Raw genomic sequence first — 21,090 nt, forward strand, 5'->3', positions numbered from 1 at the left:
TGTTGACTCTTAGATTTGAAAGAAAAGCCTAATATTTTCATAGTAGAAAGAAATCCATATATGATTTACAAGTTATGATATTCCATATTGTATTAAATATGGGAATGTATGATAGTTCCATTGCACAAGGGTGGTGCAAAAATTGATGTGTCTAACTGCCGACCTATTAGTATCTTTGGTAGTGAAGATTTTAGAGAAGTTGGTAAGAACTCGCATACAGAAATGGGTAGACAAGCATTCTATATTCTGCAGGGAACAGCATGGGTTTATTACAGGAAGGTCATGTTTTAGCAATTTGCTCATATTTTATAACAATGTTACAGCTGAGTTGGATAAAGGGAATGGATACACTATGATAATGTTGGATTTTTCTAAAGCATTTCATAGGATACCACACAATAGACTGTTGTGTAAACTGGAGAATATGGGATTGGAACATAATCTACTGATTTGGATCAGGGAATGGTTGACAGACAGATATCAAAAAGTGGTATACAGTGGGTGTCAATCTGCTAGATTTAAGGTAACAAGTGATGTACCTCAGGGTTCAGTCCTTGGGCCATTATTGTTCAATCTATACATTAATGACATCAAGCAGGGTCTATCATCAGATTTGCAATTGTTTACTGATGATGCGAAGATAGGCAAGGCAATCAGGGATGCTACTGATATTCAGCAATTACAAAATGATTTGAATACACTGGAAATCTGGGCAAATGAAAATGGCTCTCAGTTTAATGTTAGTAAGTGTAAAGTTATGCCCTTTGCCATGATTAGACTTCCAGTGGCATATTATATTAGTGGGATTATGCTAGAAGAAACTGAAGAGGCAAGGGATCTTGGTGTACTGGTGGATAAGAATTTAAAGTTCAAAGGTCACATAGCAAAAGTTGCAAATACAACTCAGAGGATAACTGCTATGTTGAAGCGAACCTTGACATGTAAGGATAAGGAAGTAATTTTGTCTCTTTATAAGGCTTTGATAAGACCACACTTGGATTACTGTGCGCAGATTTGGTCTCCTGGGTTCCAAGGGGATAAAAAAGCTGTGGAAAGGGTGCAAAGAAGAGTTACAAAGATTATATCCAGATTATGGGATTTAGATTATGAGGACAGATTGCAGGTATGTGGATTACAGACTCTGGTTGGACATTTAACTTAGTGTTATAGCATTTCAAATGATGAAATTTTTCATTATATGGAAGACGGAGAGAGAACACGGGGCATCCATGGGAGTTAAGGTTGTTCACAGTCAAGAAAAGGTTAAAAGCTAGGTTTTTCTCCCAGAGAACAGTGAGTGAGTGGAATAATTTGCCCTTACGGGTAGTGAGTGCATCTAGTATAAATGAATTCAAGGGAAGGTATGATAGCTGGGTTGGGTAATTTATAGTCTCCATCGATCAGTCCTTGACTCCCTGGAGGTCTTAGATAATAATAATAATATCATGTTGTATTCCTATACCCAAGCTAAGTAAACAAGTAGCCTAGTAGTGAAGATAACTCAAGAATACACTTTTGTTTTCTTATGCTTGGGTAAAAGGTTAAAACAAGAACATAATTTCTTGTAAAGCATAATTTACTTTCTAAGTGAAAAAAACTATCTATCTACAACTCAAATGATAAATACAAGACAGGAAAATATGTTAATTTAAAAAAGGAAAAGATGTCAGCTTGTTGCATGAAAAAATCTCAAATAAGTTATATAACAGGATGAAACTGTCCTATTTTGTTCAAAAAATCACCGAGTACCTATGAAAGTTTTCTATTTCAGAACTAGTAAAAGGCACGTTGATTTTTAAATAGATGAATAGATCATTAAAATATTTGAAGAGAAGTAAAATTTATAGATTTATCTAAGGATATGTATGTAGCGATTCATATTTCGACAACCATATATAATTCACAAATAAAGCTTGCAGATAGATTATTAAAAAAGCACTTACCTGAATAGACTTCAGAACAGCCATTCTGTTGTCTAAAGGACGTAAGTCATCAGGACATTTAACTCGAACTGAACTAATCTGTGCTATTAAAGTTATTTTAATAGGAATTACCTAATATCAAGAGTAAAAACAGTTGTCATGTGTGGCATGTAAGAGAATAAAGAAACATATAAATAAATTTAAAAAAAAAATTATCAACAGCATTTAGATCCTTCTTGAAGCATCATAAAATTAGTATTATGAAGCCTGAAAAATTCTATTTATCGACCTATATAAAGGCTTCTTTTCCCAAATGCATGAATGATATTAAGTGAATAGATATAACCAAAGTAGACACAATTCTTAAATGATAAAATTGGAGATAACGAAAGTAATAGATTTTCCTCAACACATTATTAGGTTTGGACATGCAGAAAGGATTAATCGTTGCAGTACACCTTAGATTTTTTATGATTTAATGCACAATGCAAGACATATAATTCGCAAATGATGGCAGTGTTCCAATTTTAAAAACAGTAAAGCAAGCTTTGTTGGATGTATTTGCAGATCATTCAATTTAAGAAGTATATGATTGACTGGAATGTATATTTATACCGACTGGAACAGTATACATTGTCTTGTATGTCGTTTTGAACTGCCCCCCCCCCCCCCCTTTCCCCAAGTAATTCCTTCTTAATAAATCTCTCTCACAAACTTTCATATTCAACACACACTTTCATATGTATATTGTAGTCTAACTTATTTATACAAATGCACCATCTTAGATAATCCAGAAACAGTGTTTGGTCTATCTACAGACCGAACACATGATGCACTGTTAAGCCACTTCAGGCTTCACAATGAAATGTTTGGCAATAAACAGGGTAGTGATTGCATACAGGAGAAAAATTTCGAAAACACCGCTGCCCACAGTTGGATTTGATCCCACAGTCTGTCAAGTGAAACACAGGGAACATTAGAAATATCTAATGACAAAAATACACAAATAAAATAGAAATAAAAAGTAAAGCACAATTATTGCTGAACCTGAGAAAATACACACAATTCTGAGGGAGAAAAATTAAATGACACTTCAAGTACTTTTAAATTAGTTAATCCAACTTAATCCATATATTCTGGTATATTAATATGACATTCCCTTAAATACACTCATATTTTCTAGTGTGCCTACTCGACTAGCTTGTATTCTTGGTAAGGTATGATTTATCACGGAAGCTTCCATGGTCTTGTTAGAGAAACCAAACTCGACGACATTACATAGAAACAAACGTCTCTAAGCGATGTCACTTGACTTTATAGCATGTTCTGCTTGTTATGAAATATTTGTCTTTAGTTGGTTGTTTGGGATTATAGTCGAAGCAACAAACGCTATGTCATGATTGTATGCGGTAATGTCGTTTAATTTTGTGTGTGCGTGTGTTTCGGATTGACGAGACTGGATAATTCATCTTTAGTAATAAACGTATAGAAGTCCTTAGCATCCCAGTGGAATTCAAACATGGGTTTTCCACAAGGGTCATCGTGACTGCCAAGCAATTAAGTCATATATGAGTGGCAAGTAAAGGCAGGAGATATGTTTTTTTTTTTTTTTTCCCCCACCCAGAAACTCTGGTTTTTCATACCCCAGAACAGGCAAATTGGCCCCATCTACAGACATAGGATACACCAGGAGGCATAGGGCTAACTACCTTATCCTCGAGATGGTTGCAGTTGCAAGAATAAAAAACCTCGACAGTATAAAAGGTAGAAGAGGGCAACATAAATTCATACTCAACTGAACCTTTCTTTAATAGCATTTGTAATGTATTCTAACTGTATTACATGTGCTTTCTTCAAGATGTACATCTGTATGGTATTTAACTGTTATTCTGTTCTGCTTGATCAGGATCTTTACATCTGTTGGATGACAGTAGTGAGAATGACCAAGAAACTTTGTCAAAAATTCTGCCTTCAATGAAAAGAAGTTTTTAGATTCAAAAAATTATTTCTAGTTTTTCTTCTGTATTATGAGACTTCATTAAATGATACTGTAAAAATACGAAATTAACTAATAAATTAGTGCTACAAAGATGGATATAAAATACTTATTATTACTAGAGACCTCCATGGAAGCCAAGGACTCATGGAGGGAGCCCCATATCACCCACACCAACTGTCACCAGATAATTCTAGCTCTTACCGCTCTCTTGACTGCATTCATCCATCCTCAACTTCCATGGGTGCCTTTTCATGCACTCCCCACCCTCCATAAAATGTAAAATTCCATCTACTGGAACCTGTATGATCCTTTCATTTATATCATCCCTCTTTCTTCCATTTTCTAGTGGCTGCAGTCCACAAATTCTGTCTTCGTAATCTACGCGCCACAGTCTCAATATCATCTTTAATGCTCTTCCCTGCACTCTCTCTCCACTGGATCTCCAGTGCATCATCTTGGAAACCAGAAATGCACACGATGCAGATTAAGTTATCGCAAAGAGGCAAAATGACTTATTTATCCTCATCAATGTTGTTTCAGTATTGCGGTTATCCACTGAGCTGTATTTATAATCTTTAATATATGGCACCAATGAACTTCAACTTTCAACTTCAGATGCATGTCATCTGATTACCTTGCCTATCTCTGTATCATCAACAACAAACAGCTGAATGTCATCTGTCAAATCCTTCCCAATGTCATTAATGCAAAGATTGAATAACAATGGACCAACAACTGAACCCAGTGGCACACCACCAGTCACCTTAAATCTTGTAGCCCCTGCCCTATATATTTTTGGATAGCTGTCAGTCATCCTCTTATCCACTCCAATATTTTGTAATCCAATTCCATATTCTCCAATACAGGCAAGCCGTCCATGCTATATCCTGCCAAAAGCCTTGCATAATCCAAAAGTATCATGGTGTATCCATTCCCCCCTCACCTAACTCAACCATAACATTATTATAAAATGTGAGCAAGTTACTTAAACATGTAAACCTTAGTAAACCCATGCTGTTCATTGCAAAGTTAGATTCAGCATCAACAATTACTGTATGTGAGATCTTTGCACCACCCTTCTGTGATGGGATTAACACACATTGTTTCCACTCCTCTGGAATCTTCTGTTCCGAGGCTTAAATTGTATAGTCTGGTCAAAGGCACTGATTCAATTGAACACTCTGTTAGTATCCATTCTGATATTTCATCAATCCCTATTGCCTTCAATACACTTGAATTTCTTCATCCAGTGAAGCATTGAGTTCAATGTTAGGTCTGCATACAGAATGCTCATTAGCTGAACAATCTTTTCTGTATCTGTCACCCAATACTACCATCTGCATTCAGTAGAGAAATTTTTTCACAATCATTCTTTATTTTAATTGAAGCATAACAATAGAATTCTTTTGGGTTGTCTTTAGTTTGATGAGCCAGTTTCTTTTCATACCCAGACTTAACTTTATATACAATACCTGTAACTCTTCTGGCCTTGCATCTTACAGATTGCATAACTGACATCTTTTTGCACACATATTCCTTCCACATACTTTTCTTATATCTTCTGCTTTACATGATTGTGCATCCATTTCATTCCCACCTAATTGTTCTTAATCAGGGATACATTCCAATATTGCATCATTTAAGTATATTTTAAATGCACTGATGATAACCTTTCTACTTAACAACCAATACTGAGAGACAGAATCCAGCATACTCCTCAGTCATAATTTTATGCTTTGTAATCAGCACGTAACCTTTTCTGAATGGAACATCCATATACTTAGCAACTTTCCAGTTCAGTAAAGCATGATCATTGTCACCAACTATAGGAAGAATAGCCGTCACATCTTTAACTGAACCCCCACCCCCAGATATTTTTGATCAGATAATCTGTGTATATGTATATAAAATATTGCATCTACACTTTTTTATTCTAAGCAGGCATCTATCTCAATGCATGGAAACAAACCTCTTTTTAAGATTTCACAAGAAGGAAATATACGTTTGCCATCAAGCTACCAGTCAATTCCTCTCTAAAATAAGGAAGAAAGTTACCTCCAGTCAACATCTTCAATACCTGAAGGATCACTAGTCAATGACACCAATATGGATTCTGCTTCTCTGTGCTCATGTCAGTTTCATTCATTTCTGCACGCATGCCATGGAAAAAGTTTAGAGAGAAATCTGTGTTGTTGTCTTGTCATTTCATAAGCATTTAATTACCATCCTCTGGCCTGCCCTCTGTAATCAGACAGCAACTTTTCACTATTTAGTCAGTGTTTCACAGTAGATTGCTCTGTCTTCATGCATCTTTACAAATGTAGGTGCCATAGAGCCATGTTCTATCACTTATCCTCTTTTTCCTATAAATAAATGACCTTCTCTCAATCCATAGTTTGGCTGATGATAGTACACCCCATTCAACCTGTAACAAACTTTGTATCCAAAGCTTCAAGATTTTCTGCCATCACTGACTTAATATAATATTATTTAATAGGGTAAAGATGTTCTTGTCAACTTTGATTATCAAAACAGTCCTTGCTTTTTTCTCATAAATCATTAGACATGATCAAATCTTTCTTCTTGAACTCCATTTACAACTAGCCTTTACTGCCAAACACAATGCATCAAGAGTTTCCTCATTCAATAAGAAACTTTCCATTCGTTTCTACTCAAGGTATGAAATGGCAGAACAGCCCAAATCCACTTGTCCTTTGAATAGATTCTTATTCATGGGGCCATGAATCAAAAGCTCCCCATGAATTCTTTCCTTTCAATGACTCCCTTTCAACCACTACCTCAAACATTTTATTTCGATCATATGTCTTTTTGACAGAGGATGTACTCCTTCATTAGACTGACATTCATCATTCCTCAATATTCCACTCTGCTTGTCAGAAATGTGCAGCAAGTACCCAACATTCTTTTGTAGTCAAACTGCAACTCTCCCCCCCCCCCTCCACCTAATCAAATCTGCTTCTCTTTCTCGAACAGTTTCCCTCAAAGTATTTCCAACTATAACTAGGTCGATTGGTAGAGCTTCTGCTACTAATGGCTTAGTTAAGTTTGAGCATGGTTAGTGGTTGGAAGGGGACCAATCATTCGATGCTGTTGGCACACACTCTCCCTTGATGAGTCTTTGGACTCCCTGGAGGTGTCAAATAATAATAATAACAATAATAATAACAACCAGCTTTTGAAGACACATATCAGATTCCTCCTATCTCAATCTTTGCTAAAACAGGCAGAAATTGTGATGTGATGAAATAAAAGTTTGCCAACTGTTTATTCATATTTGTTCACATTGCATTCACCGCTATCTTCACTAACAGTTTCTCATTTCTCAAATGAAATTCTTGTCGCTTAGATCTTGGAAATCAGATGCAGAACAGCAGTCAAAGTCCACAAGCACCACTGATTAACCTTCAATAAAGTGGCCTGCTTTGAGTTCACAACAGGTATGCAGAGAAGTTCAAAATTTTTTAAAGAATGTTTTACAGCTATACTAAGAAAATTGAATATTTTTCTTATACTTTTAGATATGACAGGACTGCACCTTTTTGTGTTTCAGCTTCATCAAGGTGGCCAGGAGAAAGATGGACTGCCATTGCAAAATATCTGTCCAGCGTTCTACTCCAATGTTTGGACAGAAACTCATTGACTTTTCAGTCATAATCCGTTTCTTGTGTACTTATATGAAAATGCCTGATAAGCTATTCTTCGCGAAAAGCATCTTTCTTTTGAATACGTATGATGGAGGTTTCCTGTCATCAGCAATTACAACTAACATAATGGTGCAACACTTTCTCTGTGCTAGTCATTTGGCACGTATGCTTCTTTCACTGATGATACTGAATGTCATTCTCTTGCATACTGGCATCTGATTCGCACTACTTGAATAGAGCTAAAATAGGGCATAGTGTATCATTTGTAGAAAGATTTTTCCACTTGGTTAAAAATGGCAAGCAGTTATATTCTTGTTTAATCTTTTATGCAAGTGTAAACAAATTTTGCACGTGAAGTTTCTTCAAGATTAAATTACATGTATGTAGAAGCTAATCACTGCACATTAATTTCCTCAATATCCCACAATGAAAGCACACAAGGTTGAAAATGAACTGGGCAGTGGTCCTTCCCATTATGATTAATGTGAAGTTATTAACCTCTACATACAATTAGCCTAATCATGAAAAAACTTCATGAACAAACTTTGTTTGCATCCACTTGGATAAAGGATTAAACAAGAGATCATTTCCTGGCATTTTAAATTTTGCATATTATTTGTCTTTCTTAATGCTGTTCACAAATTCTTTAGAAGCCCCCCACTTTTTTTTTTTTTTTAAAACTGTGTATGTGTGTGAAAACTGTAGTCTTCCCAGAACCATAAAGTTTGTCCTTGAAATAAATGTAAAAAAAGACATTACTTGACTTCAGGGTATTTACCCTAAAAGATAACTTCCAGAATTCTTGAAGTGTCAAAAGATATCCCCAAGAGATATTCTGAGAGTAATATCTTCAACTATGATAGTTCATCACCAAATTGATATGTTAGTAAAATACAAAATTAAAAGATAGTTTGAAGTCCATTTTCATACATAATTTCTCAACATAAGTTCCTCTCTCCCTCCAATACATTTGCTGCACTGCATAACAAGATTTTGAAAACTCATGTTTTGTCAAAGCAACTCTTCAGGTAGTTGCAGTCATTTTCTTACTATCTGTTCAACCGTTTCAAAATGGATATCTGGAGATATATCATCAATTTAGGAAATAGCTGTGGCTTCTGCAGTTGTTCAAGTGCACCACAAGAAGGTGAGATTGGACACTAGGGTCAGAAGTCCCAGTTGGTTGTCTGCATTCCTTATAAGGTTATGTCTAGGTCTTCTCCAGCTTTTTTATCTAGCTTTTGCCCTTAAGCAATCCTCGGGCTAAAGCAGTTGAGAAAGTACTTCAGAAAACAATCTAAAGATATTTATTAAAAACAAATTTGAAAAATTTGCAATACAGTGGAAAAAAATGTATTGAAAGAAAGGAAGATTATTTTGAGATCTAGAATATGAAGAAGATGAAATAATAAAAAAAATATTTTTTTCACTGACATATCCCTTTTTTGGGATGGGGGGGGGGGTGTCACAATTGAGGCATTACTTTTAGAATGCAACTTGAGTCAATATAATCAGCAAACACAGCACCACATCCAACACAGGATTTATATCTCAAACTGTCAATACAGACATGTTAGAAATAGGGTACTCCACTCATACATTTAAACAGCTGCATGTACAGTGATAATTGCATGATGGAATGCAAACTTCTCATCTGGGAGAATACTACCATGATCTATGAAGTAATATTACATACATTCACCCTGACAACTTGTATTATCCCATCCATAGTACTTCGGTATTTAATTTTTACAACCTTGCATGGGCAAGAGTCGGGAAAAAAAATTAATTTCACATGAATACTAAACAGGCAATGCAGTCTGAGTTGTCTGTGCAACTTCTGAATGCAGAAAGAAAATACTAATTCACATTAAATGCTTGGGCAAAGACTACTTTTATGGCATAGCTAAGTGACATCCGTCTCCGAAGTGAAAGAACAGAATCATATGTGTTGACATGAATGCTCTGAATTGGTGCCATCAGACCAGCTGCTATTCATATAACCATGAAGATGGATAGAATTTAACAACTGCAGAGTACTCTCTCCCTTGCAGAAGCACAAACTTGTGATCCATAATCAAGCTTTGAGAAAATATATACACAAGAAAACTGAAGCAAGAAACATTAATTAGCATTCCACTATATAGAGGATAAAGAGCACAGGATATTCAATATTTTTTCACTTTTCTTTTAATTGAAGAATATGTGCAAGGAAATCAAGAAAGAAATTATAGCCAATGTCCATCATTAAAAAAAAAAAAAAAAAAAAAAAAAGCTTATTAGCATCATCTGTATAAAAATATCCATTTTTTTTTTTTTGTCGAAGTTTCTCATGGTTTTACTTCATATAGTACTTGCTTCATGATTTTTTTTTTTTTTTTTTTTTTTTTTTTTTTGACAAGTGGGCACTTAGCAGGTTCATTTTAAAAGTTGTTTCAGGAGCACGAGAGAGAGAGAAGCACTCATGATCATCAAAATTTGAGTATTCTAAAATTATCAGATGGTATGACAGACATACAGGTCTTGATATTTTCTTACCTGCTACCTTCTCACCATACTTTCACAACATTTTTCCGAAAAAGTGTGGTGATAGTCTTCTTTGAATCCTGATATAAGATGTTCTGCTCATTTATCTTCTGTCTCTCATTTTCATCCTTCTAGCTCTGTTGGTACAGTATTTTTTACATTTAAATCTTAGTGGATTAGGTTTGTAAAACTTAACAGAGATTTGAGATATCATACTTTTACAGATGTTGGAAGTTTAAGTGTGACAAAAGTGGGTATGCTATTTCTAGTTCAGAACCAGACCATCATCCCTATGGTATTAGGGTGTGCCTCATACCTGTTGTTCCTTTATGTTTAAGCTCCAAACATCTGGAACATGTAGGAGATTCCCATATGATATCATTCTTCTAGAACAGCGCTTCCCAAACTATAGGGCGCGGCCCCCTTTGGGGCCGTGAAATAATGAAAACAAACTTAAAATGTTTTAAGACTAAGTAGATTTTTTTTTATCTTAAAAGAAACATATTTAATTTTTATTATTTCTTTTTTGTTATTTTTTATATTTTAATGGGAAAAAATCACACATTGTTACAGATTCACAAGTTTTGCTAGCTGCGTATTTTGGCACTTAATGAATATTAGCAAATATATGCTTATTCATATAAGTTTAATTTCAAAGCAGAAATCTAAGAATTGCAGTTTCAAATATTTCACCTAATATTGACTTTTTGTGTAGCAGTATTGAAACACATCCATTACATTAAATTGTTATTAAACTTCTTCATCATCATCATCATCAAATTCCCGCCATGTACCCTCAAGGGGTGTACAGGATATGACAGCACTACATGAAAAAATTACATCATTACTAACTTCCTATCTACAATTTTCCTCCAAATTAGTCTGTTACTTGTCAAGACTCCAACATTATCAGATCTTATATTTCTATCATCTAAGGCACTTTGTACCGTATCAATCCACCTATATCTTGGTCTTCCTCTGGGTCATTTTCCTGCCAACCTGGCAGAGAACACGTGTTTTGCTAATCTTTCTTCGCCCATTCTATTTAAGTGACCATACCATCTGAGATTAGCTCTGCTAACGCATTCCTGGATGCTGACAATGTCAAGTTCTTTCCTAATATCCTCATTTTTAATATGATATTGCCATTGATGCCATCTGTTCACGCCTCTAATCTTTCTCAGGACTCTCATATCTGCGGTCTCTAGTCTTTGGTCAAGTGTTTTACTTCTGACCCAGCTCTCAGATCCATAAGTTAAAATTGGTTTGAACACAGTCTTGTATACAGCTAATTTAGTGTTCCAACTAATTTCTTTCTTATTCCATATGAATTTATTCAATTGACTTCCCACGATACCAGCTTTGCTGATTCTGTTGTCTATTTCTATATTTAGTTTACCATCTTCAGTAAAAATTGTGCATAAGTAGCTGAAATGTTTTACTTGTTCCACAGGTTCTCCATTCACAACACAGTTGACATTTTCAATGATTCTGCCTATTTTCATTGTCTTTGTCTTTTTATTGCTGACCTTCATACCATATCTATTACAACAGCTATTCAATTTAGTCAGAGAATCTTGCAGACTTGTAGCGGATTTATTTAGAAGTATAACATCATCCGCATAAAGCAAAGAGCTGACATTAACATCTCCAATTTTGATATCAGGTTTAATACCACATTCCTTCATAATGTGATCCATATAGATAATGAATAACAGAGGGGATAATTTACATCCTTGTCTCACACCAGATTTAACATTAAACCATCTTCCTGTACTTCCTTCATTTCTAACTGCTGACTCACAACTCAAATAAAGACTAAGTATTGCTTGATATAATGCCCCATTGACACCATATAACTGCAGCATATTGAATAGCTTCTCTCTTGGCACCTTGTCATATGCCTTTTCCAAATCGACAAAACTTAAATACAGATCTTTGTTATATTCCCATGCTTTCTCGACTATTTGTCGTAAAGTGAAGATCTGATCCTGACAGCCTCTATTTGGCCTGAATCCAGCTTGTTCTTCACCAAGCTTTTCTTCCACAATTCTTCTCAACCGTTTCTCAAGTATACTTGCATAGATCTTGCCAGGAACACTCAGTAGGGAAATACCTCTATAATTCTCACATTCAGTTTTATTTCCCTTTTTATATATGGGTACTATGAGAGCTCTACTCCAATCATCGGGAATTCGTCCCTCTGTCCAGGCTTTCTGAACTATGCAGTGCAGCCACTGTAAGACTTTTATACCACCATATTTCAGCATTTCTGGTCGAATATCATCTACTCCTGCTGCCTTTCCACATTTCAAGCCTTTGATGGCTTTTTCTACTTCAAGTATGGATATGTATTCCTGACTGCATGCCTGGTCAGTGTTTTTTATCACTGTGCTGTCATCACTGCTTGTTTCATTTAGCAGTTTTTCAAAGTAATTACTCCATACTTCAAGGATATCTTTTTCTCCTGTTTTCATTTCACCTTTATCATCTCTAATTCCTTTTACAGCACTCTTTCCTCCATTCCTAAGCTTCTTCAACAACCTCCAGAATATTTTGCCACCTTCTTGATATTTATTTTCTATATTCTTGCCAAAGTCCTCCCATGACTTTTGTTTAGCTAGTTTTACACACTGTTTAGCTTTCTTACATTTGTCTCTGTATTCTGTAAGAGTAAAAGCTGACTTATTTGCCAGGAACTTTTGATATGCTTTCTTCTTTTCCTTCACTGCCTCTTTAACTTCCTGTGTCCACCAGGGAGTTCTGATTTTTTTATCTTTGCACACAACCTCACCACATGCCTCTCTGGCAGAATCAATCAATGTTTCCTTCAGAGTTTGCCACTGAATCTCCAAGGCTTGATTCCTGTTCTCAAACTCTTTCATTTTCTTTTCAATAATATTTCTGTATTTTAGTCTACAGTTTACATCTGAGAGCTGCTCAACTTTTATTCGCTTTAAAACTTTCTTACATGTTATTCTTTTCAATATGAAATTCAATTTTATCCTGCTCAAGACTAAATAGTGATCACTTCCAATTTCAAATCCTCTGTACACTCTGGTGTCCTGCACCAGGGAGAAAACATCACTATCAACAATAACATAGTCAATGAGACTTTTCATTTTCCTAGCCTCTTCTCTCCATGTGAATTTGTGCACATTTTTATGTTGGAACATGGTGTTAGTAATAACCAGTCCATGTCCTGAGCAGAAATCCAACAGATATTTGCCATTATTATTAGCTTTGCTCTTTTCTCCAAATTTTCCCAAAATATTTTTGTATGTCTCACAATCATTTCCTACTCTACTATTTAGATCCCCAACAAGGACCAACTTTTCCTTTTTCATTGTGTCAGTTGCTTTTTCTAAAGCCTCAAAAAATTCCTCCACTTCTACCTTAGTAGAACCTTCTGTGGGACCATAGGCACAAATAAGTCTCATTGTCCAGTTCCCTATTCTCATATTTGCCCACATTACTCTACTTGAGACTGACTGCCATTCAAGAAGATTAGCCTCGTATTTTGTGTTGAATACTATGGCTACTCCTTCTTTTCCTTGATTGTTATTGCCTGAATATAACATTTTGTATTTATTGCTCAGAAAGATCTCACCAGTTTTGGTCTTTTTTGTTTCAGTCACCCCTATTATGTCGATCTGGTACTTATCTAATTCCTCAGCTAGCTCCATTTCTTTGCCATTCAGGCTTCTTACGTTGATAGTACCGATCTTTAACTCTGGTGATGTTGAGTTGGGGTTTGTTTTCAGATTTGTTCCAGTAGCTGACTTTTTGCTGTTCGCCCTGGTTCCCTGGCGAAAACAACGGGGGCCTTGTTTAACCGGGCGACGCCCCAGCCGGCATGAAATTTTGTCATGTTGTACCATCATTTTTTATTTTCGTTTAACCAATAAGAATACAATTTGGTCGGCTAAATCCCAAATTGCCAGCCCATCCTCGTTCGTTCAGTATCAAAGTAGATACCCAACAGGGTGCACCACGAGAAGGTGAGGATTGGACATTAGGTCAGAAGCCCTGGTCGGTTCTCCGCATTCCTTTAAAGGCTATGTGGAGGTCTCCTCTCAGTTATACAGCTTTGACCCTTAAGCACACCATTAAACTTATTTTGTGTTTTTAATTCTTTCTTTATTACTAATCGTTTTACTTTTCACGTGCTTGTACTGCAAATGTACAATAACAATATATGAGATAATGTGTCATGTTAAATGTATATGTAAGATACTACAAATGTAATATTTTCATTTGATTTTTGCAATATTCACTGTGTATGTTTTATATTGAATATAGATACAATGAATATTATAATAATATATGTCTATATTACAATTTTTTTTGAGGGGGGGGGGGGCATGAAATATTTTAATTTTTCCAAAGGGGGGCCCGACCCTAACATCCAGAAGTTTGGGAAGCACTGTTCTAGAATACTTTAATATTTTGTTTTATGTGGTGTTGTTATAACCAAGAAGCCTTCTTGGTTATAACCCCATTAATGATAGGATACTCTCCATTAGACTTAAGGCTCAGCCTACCAATGTATCAATTGTGGTAGTTTATGCACCCAACACGGATAGGCCTGAAGAAGAGAGTGAAAAATTCTATGAAAACTTACAAACTGTTTTGGACTGCCTACCAAAGAGAGACATACTGTACATCTTAGGAGACTTAAATGCAAAAGTGGGAAAGAGTATGAGAGTCAGGCTGGAGTGTGGCATGTTTGGTCTGGGTGAACGTAACACCGATGGTGAAAGACTGTTGGAATTTGCTCATGCTAACAGATTAGTTATTATCAATACTTGCTTCATGAAACATCCACGACAGACCTATACTTGGACATCTAACATTGATAGGTCAAGGCACCAGATTGATTACATCCTGGCTCTCCAGCAGTGGAAGACAAGCATCTCTGATGTGCATACTTGTCCTGGAGCAGATTGTGGTACAGACCATCAGCTGGTAAGAGCCAAAGTAAGACTAAGACTCTGAAAACTTCCAGGTCAGGCACATTCCACTAGATTGGATGTTAGAGTAATTCCTAGTGGATTCACAGAAGAAACATCAACTCGGGTGGATGATTTTTTGGAGACCAATGAGGAAATCTCACCAGAAATGCTTTGGGAAGGAGTCAAGATGATAATACAGGATACAGTGAAGATGTATCTCGGCCCAATAAGAAAACCAAGAGACCCACGGATATCAGATTTTCCATGGATAACAAGGAAAAGTTCTATACTAATAAATGTGAAGAAATAGAGTTCCAGATGAGAAGGCATAATTATAAAAGGATGTTTTATTTAGTTCGTGACTTAAAGCACAAGTTTAAGCCTAAATTGAATGTCATCAAAGTCAGGAATGGATCATTACTAACAGAAGAGTTGGAAATCAAAAACAGGTGGAAAGAATACTGTGAGGAACTGTACAGCAGAGTGGATAAAGAAAATGTGGAGTCCTCCCACCAAGAAAATTTTGATTTGGAACCTCCTCCACTTAGGCATGAAGTTGAAAGAGCAGTTAAGCAGCTCAACAGCAATAAGGCCCCAGGTGCAGATGAAATCCCAGCAGAGTTAATTAAGGCCACAGGAGATGGAGGGATAAGAGTGTTTCATAAATTGATTACAAGGATATGGGAGACAGGATCATGGCCTAGAGACTGGAAGAAGTCAGTTTTCATACCACTACACAAGAAAGGTGATATGAAGGCATGCAAGAATTATAGAACTATTAGTTTGATATCTCATGCAAGCAAAATTTTATTAAAGATCATGCTAAATACAATTGAGGCCAAAGTTGAGGCAGAGATGCCCGAGGAACAAGCAGGTTTTAGGAAAGGTAGGGGCACCAGAAATCAGATCCTTTGCCTTAGAGAGATCATAGAAAAATATAAAGAATTCAGACTCCCTCTGGTAATGTGTTTCTTAGACTACTCTAAAGCTTTTGACTGTGTTGAGCATGTGAAACTGTGGAAAGTAATGAAAAGAATGGGTTTTCCTCAACACACTATCAGGTCGATAGCAAACTTGTATAAGGAGCAAGAAGCCACAGTAAGAACAGGTGTTGGATTGACTGACTGGGTTCAAGTTGGAAAAAGAGTTAGACAAGGATGTTACTTTCTCCTCACTTGTTTAGTATATATGCAGAGGACATCATGCGTGAAGCATTGGATGAGCTCAGGACAGGAATTACGATAGGAGGTAGATTGATCAGTAATCTGAGGTACGCTGATGATACAGTACTCCTTTGTAATGACATGGAAGAACTAGGACTAATTCTTGACAAAGTTAACAAGATCAGTAATAACAGAGGACTTCAACTCAATTCTAGCAAGACAAAGATTAGGGTTCTCAAAGGAAAAACAAACAGAGAAGCTCTTGAGAAACAAGTGTATCTTAATGGAGAAAGAATTGAGGAAGTCAGCAAGTTTGAGTACCTGGGATCCATTATTAATGTGAAGAATTGCTGTTCAGAAGATGTCAGAAAAAAGGTTAGGAATGGCTAAAACAACAGTCAGAGACCTGTCTAAAATCTGGAAGGATGGATCTATCTCTATGGGAACAAAGTTGACAATTTTAGATGCAGTTGTTTTTCCAACAGCGACTTATGGATGCGAGACTTGGAACCTAAAGAAGTCAGATAAGAAACGGATATCTGCTTTTGAGATGTGGTGTTACAGAAGCCTGTTGAGGATATCATATACTGAAAGGTGTACAAATGAATGGGTGTTAGAAAAGATTAGTAGAACTTTAAGGCTCCTTAAGGATATTGGCAGAAGAAAGTTAAAATATTTTGGACACATAGAAAGGATGGAAGGAGGACTTCTCAGAACAGTAATAGAAGGTAAAGTTCCTGGAAAAAGAGGCAGGGGTAGACCATCAATGAGATGGATGGATGGATGGTGTGTGTGGAGTGACTGATCTTCAGAGAGTTGAGACTGCCAGAAAAGCAAACAACAGGACTACATGGCGAGGCCTGGTGTTGAACTTCACCGAGCATCGGAGTGACCATACGGCATCTGTCGATGCCCAGTGAACATAGAGAGAGAGAGAGAGAGAGAGTGGTGTTGTTATTCTCCTAAATGATGATGATGCTTATAGCAGGTTTTGTGAATACTGCTGATATACCTAAATACATGAATATCATGAATACCCTTCTAAATAAAGAAGGGTGGCACTTTACCTATCGGCCTTTGACATGTTGCATGAATGATGAAAAACATCATCATCATCCATTCTATAGTATTTATACTTGGTGTTAGAACTTGTGAAGACCCTGAAAATTTTGAGAAAGGAATTATGCTTAAAGGGATTCCTGCAAGTGACCCTCGATCACAGTGGGGCTATATGTGAATGCCTACTATCTGGCAGGCAACAAATGAGCTCAACAGTTAATGACAGAGTTACCTCAGATGTAAACTACCAGGATCCACTGCATCCTCATGGAAAACCTGGAGGGAGGGATACTAGTGATAGTGATCATGATATGATAGGAAAAAGACTATAAAGTAGATCGATGCAGGATGCTTCCTTACCAGCAAATAATTCTCTTGATGTTCACTCCGCAAGTTTTATCCAGTTGTATACAAGAAGAACAGTGTGGAAAAAGAGGAGGAATGAAAGAGGCTAATATTATGAAAAGGGGGATTCATCAGTGGGAGCCCTTTACTATGAACAGGTTGCCCACATGGTGTTGTCTAAAAAAGAAACCTTATTTTAAGACTGAATCACTTGTAGTGCTTCCTTATCAACTGGCTCCTGTTCACTTTGTAAGTTGTATTTTAAGTATAGCAGCTTGCAAAAGACACTGCTGAGAACACATTTGGACTGCCATCTGGGTACTCTTTCTGTGGGAGTTGTCCAAATCACTCTTACAGAACATAGGCATGGGTATAGAACTATAGAGCATGGGCACTCTTACATACATATGCTCTATAGATTTTCCCAATATTCACTGCCATGATAGCATAATACATTACAGTATTGCTGTGGATAAAATAAAATCTCATACAAAAAGAAACAAAGAAAATTCAAACAATATCAAAAATTAAACAAAAAATATATCCCCAAAATCTGATAAACCAATAAAATTCGAGCCCTCAGCATATCCGCTCTCCAGCCAAAAGGCTGAGGGTTCGAATCCTGCCATGGACATGAATGTTTGTGACTGTCCTGAAAATACTAGTGGTGGTGGTCGGCGGTAGATAGCATTGGTGTAGTTCAATAATGGCATGCAAGCCTTCTAGTCAGTTGGTGGAATGGTGGAGACAGAGTTGTAGAGCAGGTGCCATCTCTCGATGAGTCTTTGGACTCCCTGGAGGTGTCAAATAATAAATAAATATTTAATTGCCTCACTTTGCTTCATTTGCTGTCTTTAAAGTTCTCCTAATTATGAGTATATTGACCTTTTTATTTATTCATCTCTAAAAGTCAATTACTTAAAATCTGATTACCCACACAGTGAAAGCATATTCCTTGGAGATTTAGTATTGTATATCCATAATTCACATCAGTTTCCATTCTGTAACTTCACAGACCAAGCTGGAAGAGAAGCAGAATCATGTTGCCAATGATCTAATACAAATTGTCCAGAATGGGAGAATCATGTGGTTCACATAATTCTCCCACTCTGGACCTTTTCATAACTAGCCTCTCCACTGCATGGATGATGTTAACTCTCCTCTTGGCAACTCTGACTAAAAACTTGTCTGTTTCTTTTTCTATAGATATCTCTCAATTAATCCCAACCTTGTCCTAAGGGACTACAAAAGTGATAATTAGGATAACCTTTGGGATTTCTATATATACTTCTTTTCATGATTTGTTTCCATTCCCCTCATATAACTGAAATTATTATTACTAGAATGAGTGCTTTGATACCTAGCTCTACCCCAGATCCCTGCCCCTAATCTCAAGCCTTACTTTACTAACAAATCTGAAAAGCAGACCAAGACAAAACTTTAACATACATTCAATGGCTCTAGTTAAAAATTCCAGCTCCTAACTCAGCTTATGCTACAGACCATAAAAACAAATCACCAATGAATCCAAAGCAGACTTTATAAGAACTAGATGCACTAAGCCTACCTCAAGCTCTAATGGCATGCAAGTGTTCTAGTTAATTGCCAAGACAGAAAGAGAGGTGGAAACAGTTGGGCAGCAGTTTTGCCCAACAGCCAAGGCATGCCTCTACTGATCTTTCATTAGAACATCAGAAAAGCTTTTCATCAGGCTTGATACTAATAAGTCACCACTCTCTAGCCATACTAAAACTTGAGTTCCTGAATTAATATTCAAACTTGTATTATAACATAAGCTGACATTATAAGCTGGAATCTAACTAACAACATTTTAAGCAAGCCTGCCCCAATAAAAGTCAACCACAAAAACTACTGTCTCATTGCCTTCACCTCAGTACTCTCAAAAGTGATGGAAAAGGTCATATCAACAACCACCTATTTCACAAACTGGAGACTCATTAGTTAGTTAGTCTTCACCAATATGGATTCCACTATTCTCATTCTACAGCAGACCTACTTGCTAACTCTACCCCCCCCCCTTTGGACTTGGGCTACAAAAAAGACAGAAACTCACATAGTCACACTTAATATTTCAAATGCATTTGATCAAATCTGGCAACAAGATCTTAGAAAGATACCATCTTATGGCCGCTGTCAACTTTGTGATTAGATTGCCAGTTTTCTCTCTGGCCATTCCTTACATGTCATGGTTCCCCCCCCCCATCAGTTTTTTTTAATTTATTTTTTTATTTAAATTATTTTTTTTATAATGTTGGAGTAGTTCAGAGTTCTGTACTATAATGGAACTTCAAATCTTAACATAAATGACTGCCTCTCTCTTTAATTTCAAATTCTATTCACAGTTTTGTTGATAATACTTGCCATTTCTCTTCTTATTTTCAATCCTTACAGTACTCAAATGATTCAGGCTAAAAGATTTTCCAAAACAAATGTTTTTAAACAATGATCTTCAACATTCTCAAGTGGGGGTGCCAGTTCTGACTTATTAGCTGGAGGAAAGATCCTACTTCACTCTCTCTTACTTTTAATAAAGTTCTAATTTCCAGTCAAAATCAGTTCTCTTCTTGGGCTGATCTTCATATCTAGATTATGCTGGCATAAGCATATTATAACCATAGCGGCCTCAGCTTTTTAAAAACTCAGTATTCTTTCTTTCACTTAAAACTACTCTCCTGCTCAAATCCTAGGATTTTATAAATCCAAAATTTAATTGATCTTAAGATATTGTTCTTACATTTCAGGTTGTGCACTCATAACAGCTGGAAGATTTCTTGATTATGTACAGAAGAGGGCAATTAAAATCATTAACAAATCATTGGTTTCCAGCATTTTTTCCACACACACACACCTAAATGTATTTAATTTGTAAATGATCACCAAACTTCTCTTAAAGGCAATTCTTGCTATTCTAAATTTATAGAGATGAAGGAGTAGTTTATTACAATAACAATGACGATTCAGTTTTGGCAAGGAACTGTTACAGTAAGATCACTAAGAGTGATCTTACATTTATTTTACATTTAATTACAAAAATTACATTTATTTTTGTAATTCATGTTTCATTTTATAATAATGAGGACTTTTTATCTTAAGAAGTTAGCTGAAGAATATAATATGACTCTACTTTATTCAAAATATAATTGGAAGTAACACTCACTAATTATAACAGCTGTTATCCCTTTAGTATCATCATCATCAAATTCCTGCCATGTACCTTCAAGGGGTGTGCAGGATATGATAGTATTACATGAAAAAAAATTTACATCATTACTAACTTCCTATCTACAATTTTTATCCAAATCAGTCTGTTACTTGTCAAGACTCCAACATTATCAGATCTTATATTTCTATCGTCTAAGGCACATCGTACCTTATCAATCCACCTATATCTTGGTCTTCCTCTGGGTCATTTTCCTGCCAACCTGGCAGAGAACA

At 36.1% G+C, this 21,090-nt stretch overlaps 1 protein-coding gene across 1 annotated transcript in view; it reads right to left on the reverse strand.

The window, feature by feature from the left end:
- Positions 1-21,090, reverse strand: part of Mtr4 (exosome RNA helicase Mtr4) — a 432,027-nt gene that overhangs the window by 95,065 nt on the left and 315,872 nt on the right. Inside the window, exon 19 of the mRNA XM_090390948.1 lies at positions 1,944-2,054. Coding sequence (XP_090247074.1) covers positions 1,944-2,054 — 111 coding nt within the window. The remainder of the gene's footprint in view (positions 1-1,943; positions 2,055-21,090) is intronic.

This window comes from Typopeltis vanoorti, chromosome 3 (assembly GCF_054136105.1).
Source record: "Typopeltis vanoorti isolate ZY-2024b chromosome 3, IOZ_Tvanoo_1.0, whole genome shotgun sequence".
NCBI lineage: Eukaryota > Metazoa > Arthropoda > Arachnida > Uropygi > Thelyphonidae > Typopeltis > Typopeltis vanoorti.